The following is a 16,141-nucleotide window of genomic DNA, read 5'->3' as shown; positions in this document are numbered from 1 at the left end:
GACTGGATTTGGCTACCCCTGCTTACAGCTAACCCCCACACACAGACTTTCTGTGTAATAGGTACAGGTCTTTCAGGACACAACAGCACGTAGGGTACCAGCTAAATATATACAAATAGATGGGGTGTGTGGATCTCCAGTCTCCATGCAGCATTTTACAAAGAATATACAAAGGGTTGGCAATGGTGATGAGGGGTTTTATGCAACAATGAGGGTTGAAAGGATACGTTATGGTATATTGTAAGTTTTGATATTGAGTTGACAGCTCAGAGATATGTGGATGTAGCTGCAGTACCACAAGCAGCCTGAGCACAGGGGGCGGCGCACGCACACCAGACAATGCACAGGGAGGGAGGGAGGAGGAGAGAACTTAGCACCTTACTGTGTGTCTGTGAGCTCCAGACCTGCCCTCCCCAGGGAGTGCAAACACACACAGCTGCTGCTGCTGAGCCCCCCTGCACTGACTTCCCCAGCCCTCCCAGGGGCCAGGCTGCTGCTGCTGCACAGCAATGGGGGGCAGGAGCAGGTAACCCTGGATGGAAGAAAGGAGGGGAGGTGGGGGGAAGAATACAAAAAATACATATATAACCCAACAAACCCCACACCCACTCCAGAAAGAGAGAGCACAGGGGATCTGCAGAGGGAGGATGGCTTCCAAGGAGAAGCTGTATGAGCTTTGGATGCTTTACTTCACTAAGGTAAGTGGCCGGGCCCCTGGGGCAGGGATAGGGATACACAATGCAGGTGCCACCTGTCTGACTCACCTCCAAGGTGGAGGGTGGGAGTGATCCACTCCCAAACCCAGTGATCAGTGGGGATCTCCCCTTATACACGGTGTGTTGTTTTTTAGTTTGGAAGCTGTGCTCAGAGAGGGGAGGTTTGCAATGAGGGGGGAAAGGTGTATTCGCGTTGTTATATGAGGGGTGTATGAGTCAGTCCTGACCAGGGGAGTATGCAGGGTGGTCCCAGCTTGCACCTGCTTTTGCAACCCAGGGATAGAGAAACTGTAGACCCCCAGGTGAGCACCTCCAGCCCTTTTAAAAGGGAGAGGTTGCAAATAAAGTTCCTGGTTAATGACCAGCCCCTCCACCCACCAGAGGCACAACTGGGAGGTGTCACTCCCCCCACACCCCCAAATAAGACATCTCCAGGAGTGACCTTGCCCATGAAGTCCCAGCAGGTAGATGTCAGCTGATGTGCTAGGAGGTTACAGCCCAAACTGACTATCCCTACCCCCCCCCCCTCCCCAGTGAAGTGCCTGGATTAGCTCCCTCCCTGATCCCAGCACAGGTAGAGCTCACCAGGCCAGTTTGTCAGAGACATGCCATGTCAGCAGCAGCAGGTGGATGTTGGCTCCTGTCTGGGTGCCCCCCTCACTGTCACCATGTTGCTGGCAGCCAGTGACTGCCTGGAGGACCTCCTGCTGGGGAAGGTAGGGCTGGGTGTTTTGTGTCCCTTATTGGCTTGGAGCTTCGGTTGTTTGCTTTGGCTGCAGTGCAACAGGAGGTCCCCTAACCGCTGCAGTGCTGTGCTAATCACTGCCTGTGCGGTGTGTCTTCACATGTAATATTTGCAATCGCACAAAGGAAAGCTGCACACAGTGTGGATTGAAACCAGGCAACTTGGTGCAGTCATGATACTTTTATTTACAAACATTATTGGGCTTATTAGATATTTGTTTACAATGTAAATAATGTTTTTTTAACAGTGCCTCACTTTTTTGTTCCTCCTTTTGGCGGTAAAACATTACAAGGATTGTTTTGGAGGTGTTTACTGTCGCTGTTCACCTATTTGTGTGTATATGTTACCCCCGTTAACGCACAAAATAACTCGTTAATGTCATCTCCTTAACCATTGGTTTCAATAGCACTACTGTTATCTATGCGACTGGCGGGAGCGAGAACATTTTGTATATGTATGTATATACAGTGCTCCCACTGCAGCAAGGGATTCTGGGAAATAACATGCAAATGAGCACACAATGTGTCACCTTTTGCCTGGAGTATCCATTCACATGGAGCCCATATAAGTAAATGCAATGCTGTTCACACAGCCTTTAAGCACAGCATGGGATTAGATGCAAAGCTAGTCAAATATATATATTAAAAAAAAATATATATATATATTCACGTTTTAAGTTATGGTGGGTGAAAAAGGCAACAAGAAACCTCCACCGTATTGCATATAGCAAATAAAAAGATCACTTGTGAGCACATTCACATGTCTTGGGCAGGTCTGCAACCCCGCCTTTCACCATTATCCCCAGCATACAGTGCTTCCACTGCAGCAAGGGATTCTGGGAAATGACATGCAAATGAGCACACCGTGTCACCTTTTGTCTGAAAAACCATTGTAACATGGAGCCCATATAAGCTAATGCTCGCTGTTAACACAGCTTTAAAGCACAGCATGGGAATCAGATGCAAAGCCAGAGAAACCACTCACAGACATGTTTCTACCTTAATGGGTCTCAGTGTGAGGTTGGTTGTACTGCTGGCTTTGCAATTGTCAAGACTGTAGGGTTTACCATCACAGCTGCAGTAGTGTTTTTTCTGAATGATGCACCTATAACACGTTATGTATTGTATCTGCATAAAGCGGTTACACATGCTCCAACATAACTTCTAAAATGATATAAATGGCTGCATTTTTCTTTATTGGTCCATATACATCTATATTTATGTAACGGGTATTCCCTCTATCCCAATCACAGATCCAGTGTGTGTGGGTGGAAACCTATGTGTTACCAGGTGTGGTGCATATACCTGTTCGTTCACAAGAGGCCTGAGCCTCCGCTTGTTGGGAACCTGGGGTGAGACCCTCAGCTCGATCTGGTTTGCAGCGCCTCCACCTGTGCAGGGTTCTAGGAATGTAGAAGGTTGCCTACACAGGACCCACATATACAATAAGTACAGACACGGAGATGTATATAACCAGTTTATATGTATATGCAAGAATAATCACACACTCTATAGTACTACTCCCCCTAGGGGGTAACTCCACAGCATATAACACAGTCCAAATTGTCTTTCACTCCACTAGGAGTGTACCTACCCACCACCGTGTACCCCCACACCGTGTCCACAGTTAACCCCTTTGTCCCGTGGTCAGCGCTGCCACTATGTGAAGTGTGTGTGTGTGTGTGTGTGTGTGTGATTTGTTGGTGCACTTATGAAGGTACCTGCCGAGCGCTCCTGCACTCGGGCCTGCAAGCAACTTCGAAAAGGATCTGCCGCTTGGTGGTCCCGTCTGTGATCCGGTGCTTCCTCGCACAAGGGTCCGATCCCACCCTGGAGATAGTCTTTGTCCCTTTGGGGCGTAGGCTTGAGCCCAAGCCTCTTCTCGGGGAGCGCAGCGTCCGCTGTGTCCCTATCTAACACTGGTACTAATGTGACAGGGTCCCTAACCTAGGGCCTGTCCCTGTAGCACCACAATCGGTGAGGGGCTCAGGACCTAACTGGGGCCTAGGGGGCTGCTGGCCTAATGCAGTGGGTCACTGACCCCTGCACTCACCTCCTTCCCCTAGCTCTTCCTGGTCCTGACTAACGTGGGCTACTTCAGTGCGCGAAATGCATCAAAAAGCCCCTGTGCAGGGAGATCCTAAGCCCTATTGGCTCCCTGGCGTCACGTGGGGTCCCCTAAGGCTCATGGGACTCGTAGTCCCTTCCAAGAGCCTTCCCTGGTAGGCTAGGGTTCGCGCGCTGGCTGCTCGCACATGCACAACTGTCCCGGCCCCCCCGAACCTACTGCGCATGTGCGAACTATCAAGATGGCGGCGCCCTGCACGGGAGCTGCCGAGAGCCCTAACGACGCGCCCGCGGCCCTAACAACCGGCCGCTGGCGTCCCCGGCAACCTCCGCGCCAGTTCACATCTGCCCCTCACTCCTGCAATCGCCGACGGGTCCGCCATTGGGCTCGGCGGCACCCGCGATCGCCAGCCAGGTGAGGCAGGGGCGACAGGCAGAGGGGGACCCGGCTACATCTATACTTGGCATACCTAATTTTGAAAGTATCCAGAGAGTTTTCTTTATTTTGTGTTAACCCTTCTTTGCCTTAAAAATGCCCATTTTAATGGAAGCGGATCGCATTGTGGATTGTTGCGGTTTTTTTTTTAAATTTATTACAGGATTGCATCAGGGCCTACACTTACTATTATTATTACCAAGTAAAAATGCCACTTGTGAGCACATTCACAGGTCTGCAGCCCTGTCTTTCCCCATTTATCTCCCAGCATACAGTGCTTCCACTGCAGCAAGGGATTCTGGGTAATGACATACAAACGAGAGCACTGTGTCACCTTTTTGTTTCAAATCCATTTAAACATGGACCCCCTATAAGCTTATGGCTGCTGTATTACACAGCTTTTCAGCACAGCCTGGGCTAGAGAAGTGCAGAGCCAGTAACCTACTCACAGACCTGTCTGCGATATGAATGTGCTCACAAGCGGTATTTTTATTTCCTGTATGGTGGAGGGTTTTTGTCACTTTTTTACTCGCCATAACTTACTCTGTGTCTTTTTTATTATTATTATTATTATTATTATTATTATTATTATTATTATTATTAACATAAGTAGTATTTCTCTCTTGCATGTAGCTTTGGGCTCCAGTTCTACAATCGCTTGTCTGAGGCATAGCACCAGGATACATTAGGCTGCGCTTATAGTGCTGTCTATGCGACCGGCTACGCCACTCTGGCGCAGGAGACCAAGGGAGGCTGACGTCACGCGGCGATCGCTGAAAAAGTAACAATCCTTTGACTACCGGCGATCGCGACCGCTTCGTCGCTCTGCAGCGCCGTGGCAGTCGCCCCCACTATTGGCACCCGCGACGGACTGCATGTACTTGCTACGGTGCTGCACGCAGTCGCCGTAGCCAGCACTATAAGCGCCGCCTTAGAAAGCCCAGGCTTCTGTTTCCGGCAGCATATCACCGTATATACTGTACACGTGCGTGGGTCTGTGTGCAGCTTCTGTGGGCATGGGGGAACTTGTGCGTGTAGCAGCCCTGTGGGAATGCCATGTTATTTTATGGGGTTAATGGTTCCTAGAAGGGGTTAACTGCAGTGTCACACAGCCTTCCATCACACTAGGTGGAGTTGCTGGGAAAACGCATTGGCCGCCCGCACCTTCTAGAAGGTGCTAGTATGTCACTAAGTAAAGGTAACCCTTCAGCTGGTAGTCATAGTGACTAGTGATGTCATGGTATGGATGGAAGGTTCCAGATCAGATCTGAGTGGGCCCAGAGTAAAGGGGGATCTCGCCAGTAATATTCATTTCTTTAATTAAGGGTAAGCGCTGCATTGCTTTTTTTCTGCTTGGGGAAAGTACCCCGGTGTAAGGGCAGGGTCGCCACCTTCTACTGAAGACTAACCCGGAGACTTTTTACAATACATTTATTTATTTTATATATGTATTTCTCTTACGGCTGCATCCTTTCTCCCCGCAAGGTGCAGTCGACGTGGCTCCGGCGACTTCAAATGGCGCATCGTTGCCATGCCAACGGGATGCTTTTGACGCCATGGCGTCACGTGGCAACCTGTTGTTGTGGCGACGCGGCGCCATTTGACGTTGGGCAACCATGTTGGCGGGAGATACAGGGAGGTTACTCGGCTTTTACTCGGCTAAGCCCGGAGATAAGTGCCCGAAACCCGTAGTCTCCGGGTCAAAACCAGATTGGTGGCCACCCTGTGTAGGGGCATTATATAGATACATTCTTGAACCGGTCACCTGCCGCAGTAGAGTAGTGAGTAGCTTGTTGCAGGTTCTCGTTACGGAGACCTGGAGGAGTTACTGTGGAATTACTTAAGGAAGGTTCCCTAGTTCTGTTTCCAGTAATAGGGGGGGGGGGGGTGCTTGGGAAATTGCCCCTGCTCATATCTCTCATGGTTGAGGAATCCCTGTTCATATGTACAGTTGTGTGAAAAAGAAAGTACACCCTCTTTGGATTCTATGTTTTTTCATATCAGGACATAATAACAATCATCTGTTCCTTAGCAGGTCTTAAAATTAGGTTAATACAACCTCAGATGAACAACAACTGTATGACTTTATCAGTCTCTCACATCGTTGTGGAGGAATTTTGGCCCACTCTTCTTTACAATGTTGCTTCAGTTCATTGAGGTTTGTGGGCATTTGTTTATGCACAGCTCTCTTAAGGTCCAGCCACAGCATTTCAATCAGGTTGAGGTCTGGACTACAAAGTTCCTGGCTCCCTCTGCTTATCACGGACCATCAGCCCGGTAAAAGAACCACTGAGCATCACCTACACCAGGGGTGCACAAACTGAGGGGCGCAAGTTTTTCCCGGGGGGGCGGTGCGGGCGGTTGCAAAGGCCCCGCGCTCCCCCTCTTCGGGGGATCGCGTGAGGCCTCTAACTTGCTTACCGGGATTCAGATAAGTGTGGTGTGACGCGTCGTCATTTGACACCGCGGGGTCATTTGATGCTGGAAAACGGGGGCCACCTCCTTGCCCTCCCCCCATCTTACCTTATTTCCTTTTAGGTGCAGGGAGGGTTGTGGTGTGGCCTGTAGGGAGGTATAAGCTGGGTGGTGGGGCGGGCGCAGGCATTCCACGCCTGTCCCGCCAACTCTGACCTGGGCCCACCCATCCCCTTTGTTGGTTTCTGTATGACTTTTCTCTTCCTTCCCCCCTCCTAAAGCAATCAGGGCAGGCGCTCAAATAGGTGAAAAAATGTATTCTCAGCGTTTTGGCTCCCAATAGCGCCTTTATCACGAGGACCCCTACTCTATTACAGTTATAGACAGGGATAGAGACCGTACTAGTTAGTATCCCTAGAGGAGACTGAGGGAGTACAGTATGACTTGCTAAGTATGTAACAGCATGAGACAGAGGGCGTCGGTAACGAGGGGTTGCAGATGCCGGCGGATCAGATCTAACCGCGGATCTGCACGGACGTTCCTCTCTGGCTGAAATGGCAGTTACCATAAGGGCTAAAGGTATTGGGTTACGTATACATTGGGTGACCAGATATGTCCCGTCACGCATGCGCAGTCAACGCTCGCCGACTGCGCAGGCGAGAAGAGCACTTGCCAACTGCGCGATCGGAAGCCCGACCGGTCGGGCACGCTCAAGAGCAGTCGGTAAGTGCCGGTTGCGCAATCGCTGTCGGCAAGCGCTCTTTGCACATGAGCAGTCGGGGCTCGCCAGCGGGACAGAAAACCGGGGCAGAGCCCCAAAAAGTCAGGAAACTGTTCCCGGCTAAACCGGGGCGACTCGTCACCCTACGTATGCATGACCTGCTAGGATCTCCAAATGGACCTAGTCTTACCAAGAAATATTAGAGGTGTCCCAAAAGAAAGAAGGGGGGGTAGATCTCACATCAGCTTAAAGCAACAGTACCTCGGTTCCAGCGTTGAGTGCACTGCTGTAAGATACGTATTTGTGTATGTCTATGTACTGTGCAACAGTTGTCAACACACGTCTGAGGCGTCCTTGTGTTTGGGGACACGCATAAATGATAGTTGTGTTTTATAAACGTTCCTGGCTCCCATTATTGTACAACCTTGCTACCTCATCGCCTATCTCAGCGGTGCGCAAACTGGGGGGCGCAATTTTTTTTTTGTTGGTGTGGGGGGGCAAATGGCGCCGCGGGTCACATGACGTCACACGAGGTAAGGAGGGGAGGGCACAACGGAGGGGAGCAGGCGGGGGGGGGGGGGCGCAGCAAAAAAAGTTTGCGCGCCCCTGGCCTGGCCGCCTGAGTTTGGGTATCCCGTGCGGAGCAGCCATTGCGACCGCATTTCGCACCGGTGTGATCTCCCTAGGAAGCCAGGCAGGGAGGGATACGGTTGATGTATTCATATGTTGACATTGTGACAGCATTCTTACGGTGCGCACACGTGTTTCATATTTGCGAAGGTTTTGCACACGCATTGTACGTGGCGGATGTGGGAGTAGAATTTAACATTGTAAATCCACGCCACCTCCGGCTCGGCACGTGTGTTGGAGTTGCCTGGTGACTGCGGTGTGTAAATATCTCTGACCGCTTCCTGACAGAGGAATAAAGCCAGGCTTAGCTCGGCTAAGGGGGCCGCACTTACCGCCTCTTACCTCTGCTCTCCCCCGCACCTCCTCCGCCTTCCTGGGAGTGCTGCAAAGTCATGAAACATTCCCATTCTCTAGTCATGGGGTGTGCAGCAAACTGGGGGGGGGTGGGGGGTGAGATTTTGTGGGGGGTGCTCGGCGCTTACAGAGACCCCATGCTCTTCCTCACAACATTTAAATTAAATGCCAGAGGAGTGCACGAGGCCGCTGTCACTCTTTCTCTTACCCGCTCTCTAGCGACGCGTCGCCATGACAAGGCGGTGTCTAATAGCAAGGTGACATCGCCAATGCTAGAGAGCAGGTAAGGGTGGGAGTGCAGACAGGGGGGGGCACAAACCGAAAAGTTTGTGCACCCCTGCTCTAGTCTACTTTCCTTACAAGATGCGGCCATGTTTTCTGGACTGATGTATTTTTTTACACGGGTTTGAATCGGGGGGGGGGGGGGTCTCCATAGCTGAACCCCATCAATTTCAGCTTCGGGGACCCCCTGCTCCTCGAGAGACTTACCTCCGTTTGGGTCGCTGGTATCTCGGTGCTGTTTTAAAGGTCCTCGTCACACGGGCCAATAGGATGCCGCACCGGGTAACATCACATCTTCCTATTGGCCCGAGGGGCGCGGGGGCTTTGAACAGCGCCATTGCATAAAGCACGACTAGCCCATCCGCAGCGGCTGCCGGCGCCCCTTTCGGAGGTCTGTATCTCGGGAAGCCGGGGTTCCCCGGAGCTGAAATTAATGGGGTTCAGCCCTTGAGACGCCCCGCTTGAATGCGACGGAAAACTACAAACGGTCTGCTTGGATTGCTGCTTTAATAGTACCAGTTCAGTGTGTTATTCAGCGTGGCTGGAACGGGACGTTCGGCCGCCGGCGTTCCGCATCACTACAGCTCACTGCCGGGCAGGCTGCGCATTTTTGCTGCATGTGCTCCAACCCCCGAAGCCATCTTTAAATCTCAAATGTCTCGCGCGGTCGCCATCTTTTTTTAATTTTTTTTAAAGAGTCGCGCACCCTCGCCAATGTCCCGCGCGCCTCCGCCGCTCCGCGTCCCACATCGGACGGCCGAGACATTGAGGCGCGGGGGCATTGAGATTTGTAAAGATGGTGTCGGCGTGCGCACGGCGACATGTCAGGCAGTGAGTAGTAATTGGTCGTGGCCAAAGTTCAAGACCGTGGCTTAAACCCTTCCACTTGGACGGACCAAGGCGGCCTATAGGCAGTGACATGTTTTATGGGTATAGGTGACACACAGCATGAAAAAAAAAAAAATCAGTGTTTTTTTTTTTTTTTTTTTTTTGTCATCTTATTTTAACTTTTTTATTTATTGTTTCCATGGTAATAAAACACTTCAGGGATTTTTGACAATGTTTCCTTAAAGCAGCAATACATCTTCTTTTTTAAAAATTTATGACAGGTTTGAAGCAGGGGGGTCTCCGGCGCTGCGAATTTCCGCTCTGGGGACCCCCCTGCTTCGCGAGACACTTGCCTAACGTAGGGGGCGCCGGTATCTCTTTGGAGTTTAAATGTCCCGGTCACGAGGGTCGATAGGAAGCGTCGCTGGGTGACGTCACAGCTTCCTATTGGCCCGCGGGGACATGTTAACCACGTTCATTTCGTTAGGCGCACAGGTTCCCTGGCGGCAGAGATGCCGGCGGCCCCTCCGGAGGTCAGTATCTCTGGAAGCAGGAGGTTCTGGGAGCTGAGAATAACACTGTTGGGTTGCGGCCCCTGCCCTCACTGCTGCGCGCGCGCCCGGTGGCGCGTGCACCGACTACAGCCGCGATTAGGGTTGCCAGGTGGCTTGTCCAAAGATACTGGACAAAGTGGTGAAAGGTGCGACGCGCGCGAGAATCGTTGGTGAGGAAGAATGTCATTGTTAAATGACCTGAATACCGGGCTGTCCGGTTCAACACCTAGCCGCGATCGGCGGTCTGTAAGGGAGCGATGGGATGGGGGGGGCGGTGGGAGGGGGAAGGCATCCATTGGCTGCCCGCCGAGCACGTGACCGCGGCACGGGGAGACAAAATTCTTGTCTTCCATGCCAGCGTACGCGTCACAGCGCTTTGCGCGGCCTCACCCTGCCACTGGGGCCTGCCCCATAGTGGGCTGTGCTGCGGTGTGTGGCGCGTGTGCGCCGTAGTGGCCACTGGGGACCGGGCCTTAAGCTTCAATCCTGTAATAGAAACAAATATGAAGGAAACCTGTATTGCTGCTTTCACCTTTTTCCTGATTACACAAAGAACAGCATTGCAATGGGGAGGCCAGTTTAACTGTAAAGTAATTGTGAGGTTGATACAGTGTAACAATAAGTATCTGATGGGAATGAACTTCATATGACCCCCCCCCCACACACACCTCTCAGCCCCCTCTCCCCTCCCCCACCCAGTCCCCCCTCCTCCCCCCACACACCTCCCAGCACTCTCTCTCCTCCCCCCACACACCTCCCAGCACCCTCTCCTCCCCCACACACCTCCCAGCACCCTCCCTCCTCCCCCCACACACCTCCCTGCACCCTCTCCCCTCCCCCACACACCTCTCAGCCCCCTCCTCCCCCACACACCTCCCAGCACCCTCTCTCCTCCCCCACACACCTCCCAGCACCCTCTCTCCTCCCCCCCACACCTCTCCTCCCCCACACACCTCTCCTCCCCCACACACCTCTCGGCCCCCACACACCTCCCAGCACCCTCCCTCCTCCCCCCACACACCTCCCAGCACCCTCTCTCCTCCCCCACACACCTCTCCTCCCCCTCTCGGCCCCCACACACCTCTCGGCCCCCTCCCTCCGCCCCCACACACCTCTCCTCCCCCACACACCTCTCAGCCCCCACACACCTCTCAGCCCCCACACACCTCTCAGCAACCTCTCTCCTCCCCCACACACCTCTCATCCCCTCCTCCCCCACACACCTCCCAGCACCCTCTCTCCTCCCCCTCTCAGCCCCCACACACCTCCCAGCACCCTCTCTCCTCCCCCACACACCTCTCCTCCCCCACACACCTCTCAGCCCCCACACACCTCTCAGCAACCTCTCTCCTCCCCCACACACCTCTCATCCCCTCCTCCCCCAAACACCTCCCAGCACCCTCTCTCCTCCCCCTCTCAGCCCCCACACACCTCTCCTCCCCCACACACCTCTCCTCCCCCACACACCTCTCGGCCCCCTCCCTCCGCCCCCACACATTTGTAGGCAGAGTAAAAAAAAGTTTGTTTTGCGTGAAAAGAGATTTGAATCTTTCTAAGGACGTTCTTGTTCTAGGCCTGTACCTGCTCTGGCCGTTTTCTTGCTTACCCCTCCGGTATATGGTGTGACCGTTCATTTTATGTTTGTGTTATTTCCCCGCCCCCCCGATAAACTTGTATAATAATTTAAATAGAGTGGTTACATTTTACAATGCGAAAAATAAATAAACAAGTCCGTTAGAGGTGGCATGGTTTTTAATGACCCGTTGGCATCTGCCCATTTATCTAAAACGGATCCTTTTACTTAAGCTCGTCTTTTTTATTGCACCAATCAGTTCCTGCTTCAGCACAGGTGGCTCAATCAGTGGCTCAGTCGAGTACTAGGCGGTCCCCTCTCCCAAAAAAAATCCATTTTACCCTTAGAATGGAATTTCAATGTTTTGGCTGCAAAGCGAGTTCTGCAAAGTTGTAGATAAAACAATTGTGTTTATACAGCGGAAGTTCGCTGAATCGCTTCCTACGTTTGGCTAGAAATCCTGCATGGAAGTAATCCAGCGTTTTCCAGAGGTGTTTAACTTCCAGCAGCACACGGACCTGTGACCCGCACAGTGACGATGCTGGCTAACCAAGAAAACAACATGTACTTATCTCTTCACCTTTTATTTAATGCACTATTCTGGGATATTCTTACATGAACCTTTTTTTTTTGTGTGTGTTTTTTTTTGTTTCAATTTTTTTTATTGTTTTGGAGAGACACAACAAATATCCCCAAGCGGGCTGAGCCATATTTTTCCCGGGTCCCCGGATTTGTGCTGGAGGGGATGCGGGCAAAAAGGAGATATGGCTCATATTTGGTGGAATTGTCCAAAAATTCAGGTATTCTGGGTCATGATTCAAACATTGATCCGAGAGTACCTGGGGGTGGAGGTGGAGGTGGAACCGCTGACCATGGTGCTGGCCAAACCAATCGAAGATCTGGAAACGGCGGAAAGTAAAATGACAATTCACGTGTTTACGGCAGCCCGCTGTGCTATTGCAGCGGCCTGGAAAAAGGTGAACGCGCCCTCTAGACAGACGGTGTTAAGGAGACTAAGGGAAATAAAAATAATGGAGCTCCTTTCAGCGCAATTGAGCCAAAAACTTGACAAATTTCACAAAATCTGGGAAATTTGGCCGGGCAATTAGGAACACATAGACATAACTACAGAGAAACTAGATAAATGGGCTTCTCCCCCCTCCCCCCCCTTCTTTCTCTTCTTTTCTCTGTTCTTCTCTATTCTTTTCTAAATTCTACTAGAGTGTGTTTTTTTTTATAATTATTCATTAAGTTATTTTGTGTGCCGAAATGTCTATCTCACAACACTTAACTTACTAAAATTTGTGGTCTCTGGACCAAAAAATGGCATGGGGAAAGTACTAATTTTTATCATTGAAACTCAGGAAAATAATTGGGCGTTTACAATGCCGTATACTGTAGTATAATTTAATCTATGAAGCACCCAATGCTGGCCCACTAAAAGGTATCACGACCTACAACAATTTTAGGATAGATTCCTTTATAAGGAAGGCTTCGGATTTATTTAACATGGTACTGCTGCGGCCAAGTTTATTCGAGCATTTGCCCGTTCTTGGCCGCAGCAGTAGCCTGGCGCGCGCCCGAGTGTGACGGGCGCGCGCCGAAGCAGCGGAAGAGCGCCCTCCGATCGGGGCGCTCTCCCTACCGCTACCGGGTCCGCCGGGTCCCCCGGAACCCCCTGCCGCCGTCCCGCAGATCGCGGGACACCAGGGCTCCCTCGGGGAGCCCTGGACGCGCGTGCAGAGGGCGCAGGCTCCCGAAGACGCATGACCGAGGGGCAGCCACAAGCAAGCCGGGAAATATCCCGGCTTGCGGTACCGGCCACACTTTAATAAAGTGTGTCGGTAGTGTACTGTCCTGCAGAATAAGTTGCCGGACAGATGATAATTGTTTATTGCAGTCTACAGGGGCAGTCCATGTTGGGAAGACGTTACTGCGATTCCACCACTATACTGTGTGGTAATTGGTCCTTCGCTATGTTTTTAGTAATCTAAAAATACCTTGAGGTGAAAGCACATTCTCTACCTCCCTTTTTTTTTTTTTTGGAACCAGTCCCCATGTTTACACAAGCGCTCCTCAAATTAAAACTAAGCAGCCAATGTGGACCTGACTTACTGCAATCTAAGTTCCAAAGACTTGGTGCCCCAGCCATTGCCAAACCAATTGCTTCCATAGTTCACTCTATCCTGTCCGCAGGCCATATCCCTAAAGACCTGGAAAACTGCCAGAGTTGTCCCAATCTTCAAAAGTGGGGACAAAAACACTGTCGCAAACTACAGGCCAATCTCCCTTCTCCTAATACTATCCAAAGTCATGGAAAAAATGTGTCCACTCCCAATTACCAGAGTCTACCGGAGACTCTCACAGCCGCCACCAGTCTAAGTTCTTTCAAAACTAAAGCTGTCTCACATTTTAATCTGGTCTGTAACCGTTACATACGCCTATAATATATATTATCTGTAACTGTGCATGTAATGTCTTGTATACAATGTATACCCTGTTCACTTAATGTAACCATGTATCTGTTATCTTAACTCTATGCCCAGGATATACATATTTATTTATAAAAATGTTTTACCAGGAAGTAATACATTGAGAGTTACCTCTCGTTTTCAAGTACGTCCTGGGCACAGAGTTAAGACAAATAATGGTTACAAATACAGTTACATAAAAACTTGAACGTGAAAACGAGAGGTAACTCTCAATGTATTACTTCCTGATACGTAGTAGAAGGAACACAGGGCACAACGGATTTCTGCAAATCTAAACTCCATTTATTGAGCCAACACAACTATGTCACTTGATAAAGACCTTTGAGGTCGAAACGTTGTGTTGGCTCAATAAATGAGTTTAGATTTGCAGAAATCCGTTGTGCCCTGTGTTCCTTCTACTACTGACTCTATACCTCCTCTATTTGTTTTTGTATGTGTTTACCTTATCCTCCTTGCACCGGCTAGCAATACTCTGAATACTCTGAATATCTGCAAATATTATCTGGGTGAGCGGTAGACCACAAGTTGTGTTTACACTACTGATTCAGGACTGGAAACAGGCTTTCGTTCAGGCACGGGAGCACCGGTAATTGTATCACTCTAACCATTTTTTAAGGTGTGCAGCATTTACTTCCTATACCTGGTTACTACCTGGTAACACATTTTATAAATAAATAAATGTTTGCCAACCAGCTACCTCCCTATTTGTGTGAACCATGAGATTTTTATTTGAGCCGAACCCAGATGTGAGGGCACCACAGATGTCACCGAGGGAACCCCCAGTCCCCGAGATACCGGCAGTTGCCCGGTTGGACACAGTGTGGCCTGGCTCCGGCAGCCAATAGAAAAATGCCACATCATCGGAAGATAACATTGTGACTTTCTACTGATGTCCCCTCTGCTATCTTTGTAGTTTGTGTGTCAAACAGCACAGAAAAACTAGGAACAGGGCTACCCCCCCCCCCCTCTCCCTAACGGAGGTCGGAAGACTGGTTCACCTCGGATAACCTCCCCCAGACACAGGTCCCCAAAAAAATCCCTATATTGAGTAGTACGGGAGTTAGGGACGTCTGAATGAGCAAACGCCTCCGATCCTGCTCCAAGTGACGACTTTAGAAAAAGCCCTCTTAATGCTATAGTGCAGCGGTGCGCAAGCTGGGGGGCGCGACTGCCTCCGGGGGGGGGGAGGGGTCGGTTTACAGAGGCCCCGCGCGCTTCCCGAAGGCACTTAAATTAAGTGCCGGGGGAGAGCTGCAGGGCCTCTGTAAACCTTTACTAACCTTGGCTTCACACGCGTCGCCATGGCAACGTGGCGGAGGTCATGTGACATCACGTTGCTATGGCAACATGCCACCGAGAGGGGCGCGGGGGGGTGAGGTGACCGCCGGCAGGGGGGGGGGGCGGCGCAGGGAAAAAAGTTTGCGCCCCCCCCCTGCTATAGTGTATGAGTGGCAAGTACAATGTACAGAGATTCTCAACTGTTGGCAGAGAGGCACCATGACATGCCAACTTCAAATGTAAAGTTTAGGCCGTCTCTTCTCTGTGTATTTCAATGATGTCTTCCACAGAGAAAGTAAAAACCCGATCAGCCATGGAACGATATCCCCAAATCCCACCAGAGGATTGCCTTCTGCTGATTGATTTTTTTTTTTACTATTGGACCCAGAGTTCTCTCGTTTTCAGGTATGTCCTGGGCACAGAGTTATGGTGAAAGTTGCAGGGTTAGTGGCTCATATTTACTTTTTGTCCGCCTGTCTAACGCTTGGCGAAACTGAAGCAGGTTTCCGTGAATTAGGTCTCCGTACAGAATGAGTACAGTAAGGCCCCCGCTTTTCGGCGATATGGCGGTACCGAGAAGGGGGGCCGCCATGTCCGCGCATGCGCAGAACGGGCCGGTCCGGTGGTCGCGCATGCGCCGAATGGAGGGTTTTGACGATGTTGCGCATGCGTAGAACGGCGCATTGCCTGGTCTGCGCATGCGCACAAGCTGAAAATAGCCGGTTCCGCTTTCCGGCGATTTTCGCTTTATGCGCCGGGTCCTTAGAACGGAACCTGCCGCATGACTGGGGCCCCTCCTGTAATCATATCTTGAGTGGGGTATGTAACGGGGTTACACATTGACACAACCATGTTTTATCAATTCCGGAGCAGCTCTCATTGGCTGAAAGTTTCGAGCTTCAACCAATGGGAGCAGGCGATGAAGAACGTCGCGCTCTCCCACTCTCTCTCACTAATATAGATGCAGTAGATCAGGTATCCGGGGCGTGATCGCAATGATGGCGTTGTACGGCAGCTGCTTAATGGGTACAGCGCTATGTATGCACCAGGC

The 16,141-nt window shown here is 51.0% G+C and overlaps 1 protein-coding gene across 3 annotated transcripts in view; it reads left to right on the top strand.

Moving 5' to 3' along the window:
* Window positions 1–388: 388 nt before the first annotated feature.
* The window catches only part of NBEAL2 (neurobeachin like 2), a 249,925-nt gene continuing 234,172 nt past the window's right edge, over window positions 389–16,141 (top strand). For 2 of the 3 annotated variants that reach the window (XM_075588105.1, XM_075588102.1), the window contains exon 1: window positions 389–698. In XM_075588105.1, the coding sequence (XP_075444220.1) occupies window positions 537–698 (162 nt within the window). In that variant the 5' untranslated portion in view covers window positions 389–536. Of the gene's footprint in view, window positions 699–1,251; window positions 1,433–16,141 lie in introns of those variants that run through there. The other variant, XM_075588103.1, reaches the window with a different exon arrangement.

The sequence above is a fragment of the Ascaphus truei genome, chromosome 2 (genome assembly GCF_040206685.1).
Source record: "Ascaphus truei isolate aAscTru1 chromosome 2, aAscTru1.hap1, whole genome shotgun sequence".
NCBI classification, from domain to species: Eukaryota; Metazoa; Chordata; class Amphibia; order Anura; family Ascaphidae; genus Ascaphus; species Ascaphus truei.
The sequence above is the reverse complement of the archived record's forward strand: the minus strand, read 5'-3'. Positions and strand labels throughout refer to the sequence as shown.